The following is a 6,369-nucleotide window of genomic DNA, read 5'->3' as shown; positions in this document are numbered from 1 at the left end:
AAAGGAAAATCAATTTTTTTAAGTTAATGCTTTTATAGTTTTTCTAATTAGATCTTTTAGTAGCTTCCCTCTAAAATTTCCTCCTTCAGTCACTGAGCTGATAGTATATTCAAAGCTAAAAACTAATTATGGGCATTTAAATTGCCTTGCATACATGCATCCTGCTCAAATGCCACCACTTCCAGAGAAAGCTGGAACTGAGTGTTCAGTAAGATATCCCTCCAATTCTATACTGTTGCCTTCACCACCCATAATATTTATTTACTTATTTATTTTTAGTCGGAGTCTCATTCTGCCCCCCAGGCTGGAGTGCAGTGGTGCAATCTCGGTTCACTGCAACCTCTGCCTCCCGGGGTCAAGCGATTCTTGTGCCTCAGCCTTCTGAGTAGCTGGGATTGCAGGAGTGCACCATGACCACCCAGCTATTTTTTGTAGTAGAGATGTGGTTTCGCCATGTTGGCCAGGCTGGTCTCGAACTCCTGACCTCAAGTGATCTGCCCACCATCCATAATAGTTGAATAAGTATATTGACTTCTTCTTAAACTAAGGGTTAAATATAATCTTTTATTTTAATAGTTTAGCTTCATGTATCTCATATCTTATGCTAACGTTAATGATTTCTATTTGCTATACATTTATGAAAGAAAACCTTATAAATGGTTTAATAATAAATAGATATTTCTTGGAATCTAACCTGGGAAAATTTTCCCAAATACAGCAAAAAGATTCATGCACAAAGATGCTCATCCCAATGATCAGTTGGAAACAGCCCTTCAATGAGCAAAATTATGGAAATCACTGGAGGTTACATATTATGCAATTATCGACATAAGTTTAAGGAGGCTATGAATATACTAAAAACATCTTTGATAAAATATTAAGTGAAAAGGCTTACATAAAAGCATATATGTGGTATGATGACATTCTGTAAAATTTTAAAAGAGAATTGACACATGCATAGAAAAACATAGACTTGAAAAAACATCCAGAAATTGTTAGCAGTGATTACCTTCAGGAAGTGGGAGACAATTTATATTCTTTCTACATCTCTAAGTGGTCTAAATTTCCTATAATCGCAGCTATTTTTTTAATGGAAAAAATAATAAACAAGAGGAGAAAGGGGAGTATCCAACGAGAACTAAGTCGGTAGTGTCTTTTAAGGTTGCATTTTGGGAGACTTTTTACATATTTAGGAATGGAGATGGTTCTTCAGTAGGAGCCTGGTGAGTCCAAGAGAGCAGGAGACTGCCTTGTCATCTCCTCTGACAGGTAAGAAGCATCCTGAGAAATGAAAACACTTCTCCTGAAGAGAGTAGTGTCCTCTTGCTACAGCATGTTTTAGAATCTGGCCTAATTTTGGAGACTTTTAACAATATGCCAACTAACTAGTCACATAATACAAAAAAAGGGAAAAGCAGAGAATCAAATGGAAATAAACAAAACAATTCAGGAGTGAAGCGTGACCAGGTTCTTATTCACAGGGAGATGTTCTCTTATAATATGCGTTCATCAAAAATAAGACTGAAGGAAAAAGGAGGCGGCAAGAACAGACTTAAGCTATCAACCTCCAGTCCCAGGCATTGAGACACAGAGAGAAACAGGCACCATTCTGCAGAAACGCATGAAGGAAATGTTCTTCCTTTATATCCGTCTTCACATGTGAAACAGATCACACACTTTATTCTCAAGGTTTCAGCACACTAGGGTGATTAAAAATCATCCACCATGTACCCAGGGACCTGAAAATTTCTCATTTAGTAGTCGATAGCAAAATTATTCATCAGCATTCTTTAATATGATCTGTGAAAACAAAGAAAGAACACTATTTAAGAATAGATTTCCCACTTCCATTCTCAGGCAGGATATGGTTTGCTTCAAAATATACTGGGAATAAGTCCAACTATACCACCAAAGTTGAGAGTATTTTTTCTTTTGGTACAGAAGCAGCTCTGAGAATGTTTTTTCTCTTAAAGATGTGTGTTCTGACCAGTTTGCCAGTGTGAGATGCATGACTAAGATTGAATGATCAAGGCTCAACTCATTTAGTCTAGGTTAAAACCCAGACCGTTTCTGAGCATTTTATTTCCTTGGTGGTTTCCGCATAAATTTTAAAAAAAAAGAATTAAAAACCAAAGTAACTTATAAAAATGTGGGTTTATGATTCCCCAAAAACAACCTACGTTCTTTTAATGAACTAGAACATAAGGGCAGCAAATGCAGAATCAATGGATTATTATGCAGGAAATGAACAAATTTCAGGGACCTTCCTTAAGGTAAGGTCTATTCCCATCGTCCTCAGGGAGGATGCCCAATCCTTAAGTATAAAGATAGGAGAAAACATATGGCTTGCTCTTACCCTGGATTCTTATTACCTTTCAATTTTGGTGTAGGAGAAGGAAAAAAATAGATGATTATCTGTTTATTTCATCCCAGGTTCCTGGATCAAAGGTTGATTCAGGGATGGAGATGGAGATGGAGAATCGGTGAAGACTTGCTCCCAGGATCAGCTCCCTGCCGACCTCAATGGTTGCCAGCTCACTCCCACAAGAGGCTGACACTCTCTTCCCTGGCCACTACCCCAGGGAAAGATTATCCTCACCCCTCTAGAGAAAGAAGCCTAAGAAGGCACAGACAGAGTATACCTAGCTGGCTGTCTATTAAGTTATCTTTTCAGTGACGTTCTTAAAGATATAACAAACACAACTTTCAAAAAAAGATCTTATATCTAGAAGTAAAAAGCATACGAAAAATTGGAAATGCCAAATTTGTAGTCTCTAAGGCTACCAGTGGTTCTGAATTCTGGGGGCAACTGTTTTCTCATGGGCTCTTTTGCTTCTCTTTTTTCTTTGTAGATGCAAATATCTATACCCAAACGTGCGCGTGTGCGCGCACGCGCGCACACACACACGTACTTCTCTTCGTTCCTTTTCATTCATCAATTACTTACTTCTCAATATGTTAATGAAAGTTTAAGGTTAAACAAAGGGCAAGTTGATAGAAAATCTCTCTGTCTGCCCATTTTATTCACAGTCAGCACACCTGAGAAAGAATGAAGGCGAGAAGACTGGAGATGTAAGAGGGGGATGTCCACATTTGAATCTGACTCTTTTCTGATTATTACAGCTCTTAATCACTTTTAGATTTGTACCATTTTAGTTGTTTTATCTGTTCCCGGTTAGTTTTTTTTCTATATTTCAGCTGATAAATTAAACAAAATGGCATGTGTTTCAAAATCTAAATCGTAATTTATTATAAGGTTTAATAGTGTTTTCATTAAACACTATTACGAAAGAGTTGAAGTAAGTTCTTTAATATAGAAGGCTTATTTCCTTGAGAACAGCAGGAAGCTGTACCTCCCTTTCAGATGACATTGAATGTGCATCAGTCTTTAACAGAGCCCTCTAAAGTACAGTGCTTTTTAATATGAGCTATAACTGTCAGAAACCAAGGAAATGAACTCTGAGACCAGCAAGACTGAAAGAAACCTGATGCAACATGATTTCCCCTCCAGCACAATCACCCCATGAAAAGCAATTCTGCAGCTTAAGTACTTAATGCATACACAGTGGTCAGTGGATAAGGTCAGTGCCAGGGCCAGCACAGTTCTGAGCACGGAGCAGGTACTCAATAAATACTGACGGAAGGAAGGGAAGAGAGAAAAGAGAAAGGAGAGAATTCTTCATTGTGTTTCCATTCCTTGCAATTTGCTTTCTCAAAAAAAAAAAAAAAAAAAGTCGAATCCAATGGGATGCCTATGGCTGCTTTTTCCTAACTTGGCATGTCCCTAAAAACATTTTTAACATTTGGTTTGAAGATTTGGGCAAGTAATGAGAAAACATAATAAAAGCAAATGGTAAGGCCAGGGAACAAAGCCTTGGGTTACATTTTGCTAGTTAACTGAATTACACTTTTACTGTGCAAAAGAGCTGCTGTTAAAAACCTGAAATGCCTCACCAAAACATTTTTTGTTAGTAAAAAGACGATTAACATATTTGTATATCCGTAGTAATAAATATAATATTATGAGAATAAGACGTTTTTGGGTGCTGATCTATAAATGCATCCATGATACAGAATTAAGGAAGATTAAAAAATAGCAGATCTTGGAACAGTGTGACCTTGTTTCAATTTATGTCAAAATAGCTTCATAGACTGCAAGTGTTTTAAAAGGTCCTACAGGACAGGATACTTATACCCTGCCTCTAGCAATGCTAACCCCTGGTGTCGGGAGTAAAGTGAGGAGGAACTTCTACTTGTTTCTTTCTCTAATTCTGTATTGCTTTTTTTTTTCACAATACATTATTTTCAAATTTGGTAATATATGGAAATAAAATAACCCAGAGAAAAATCATGATTTTAAATTAGTCTTAAAACATGCACATTTTCAGAGCAAAGTAAAAAGCCATTAGAATGACTCACCTTGCTATAATTAGATTTTTCTCCATTAGAGTTCATACAGTTTTATTTGATTTTATTAGCAATCTCTTTCAGCAGACTCTTGAGATCATTAAGCTTGGAAAGAGAAAAAAGATAGAACTGGTCTTAAGATACATTTTCCAACTTTCATTTTTAAATTATTGCTCTGTGCCTTTTCTAAGAAGCAGACATGTCTACTAAACAAGTGTGGCACATCTGAAATGAGGCAGAATGAGAGTGGCATGTGATATTCCAGATCCCGAGCAATGTTTACTTTCTGAAATCGTATCACGAGCAATTAGTAACCCAATTAATATTATCTTTACTCAAATGCAAACCATTAGTGGCTCCCAAATGGAGATAATAGATTGCAATAATACAAACAAGTAATATGTAAAATTAAAAATGTTCTGTGTAACATGTTAATAAAATTACAAGATACTAATTAAGTTTTGCTTTGGTAAAAGTATAATACTAATAAAAATAATGTGATATTAATAAATGAAATTTTTGAAATTAAAAGATATCCCTACACACACAGAAACAGCACATAATTTAAGTAAAAGATAAAATGAAATTATTCTTGATCCATGCACATTTCACAAATTTATTACGTAAGACACATGAAGCTCATTTTAAATTGCATGTCATATTAGTACATTTGACAAAAGCAATTTCTGTACAGTTTGGTTTCTAATTTGCTGCATCACTCACTCAAGGAAAAAAACCTGAATTTAAGTTGAGCTTAACTCCAGTAGTAACCTTTTTCTTTTAACTTTTTTAAAATAAAAGAGCAAAATGAAACTATAGCTGCTGATGGCTTCCTAAAATAAATAAGGCACAGTAAGATCCATTGTTACAGACTTAAGGTAAATTGTGAATAACTTTGTTTTCTGGTAGTGAGATGGAGAATGTTTTTATTCCCCATGGGAGTTTTTGAGAGAACCTTGTATTTGTTAATAGTAAAATGACTTTAGTAAGCTGTTTAAAGTAGAGCATAAGACTTCAAAAGCAAAATACATTTTAAAAAAGAGAGAGAATCGAAAAACAATGGGGAAGAAATCGTTGAAAGTAAGAGTTGGCGTTTTGAAAAGAAACAAAATCAACAAACCTTTTAAGAAAAGGAAGAAAACACAAATAAATACAATCAGAAACGAGAAAGACAACCTTACAACAGAGGGCATAGAAATGAAAAGGATAGTAAGGGGCTGGTATGAACAATTATATGCAAAGAAATTGGATAACCTAGAAGAAATGAAAATATCCCAGAAATGTACAACTTAAAAGAACCTGAGTCAAGATAAAATACAAAGCCTGAACAGACAAACAACAAATGAAGAAAAGAAAATCAGCAGTCAGAAAGCTTTCAACAAAGAGAAGCCCAGGACCAGGTGGATTACTGGTAAATTCTACCAGACAGCCAAAGAAGAACAAATACCAAACCTTACACTCTTCCGGAAAATAGAAAAGGGAACACGTACAAACTCATTGTATGAGGCCAGCATTATTCTTTTACCAAAGCCAGAAAAAGATAACGCACAAAAAGAAAACTATAGGCCAATGTTCCTGAGGAACGTAGATACACAAATCTCAATAAATTCTAGCAAACAATTTCAGAGCATATTAAAAGAATCCGTGGAGACACCACCACCCAGTGGTATTTATCACTGGGATGCAAGGGTGGTTCAACACATGAAGATTAATCAGTGGGATACATTGCATTAACAGAATGAAAGAAAAAAACACATGATCATCTCAATAGATGCAGGAAAAGCAGTTGACAAAATTCAAGGTCTTTTAATAATTAAAAAAAAAAAAAGGCCCTCAACAAAATAGGTATAGAAAGAACTTACCACAAAATCCCCAACTAACATCGTATTTAACGGGGTAAAGCTGAAAGCTTTTTCTCTAGGATCTAGAACAAGGCAAGGATGCCCATTCTTCCCACTGCTA

General features: G+C 35.6%; 1 protein-coding gene across 1 annotated transcript in view; it reads right to left on the bottom strand.

Annotated features, from left to right (window-relative positions):
• Positions 1–546: 546 nt before the first annotated feature.
• The window catches only part of TRPM8 (transient receptor potential cation channel subfamily M member 8), a 98,196-nt gene continuing 92,373 nt past the window's right edge, over positions 547–6,369 (bottom strand). The window contains exons 25-26 of the mRNA XM_002749913.8: positions 4,420–4,512; positions 547–1,800 (exon numbers count right to left, since the gene is read on the bottom strand). Of these exons, the coding sequence (XP_002749959.1) occupies positions 4,462–4,512 (51 nt within the window). The 3' untranslated portion in view covers positions 547–1,800; positions 4,420–4,461. The remainder of the gene's footprint in view (positions 1,801–4,419; positions 4,513–6,369) is intronic.

Source organism: Callithrix jacchus, chromosome 6, assembly GCF_049354715.1.
Source record: "Callithrix jacchus isolate 240 chromosome 6, calJac240_pri, whole genome shotgun sequence".
Lineage (NCBI taxonomy): Eukaryota > Metazoa > Chordata > Mammalia > Primates > Cebidae > Callithrix > Callithrix jacchus.
This window is presented reverse-complemented; position numbering and strand designations above follow the sequence as displayed.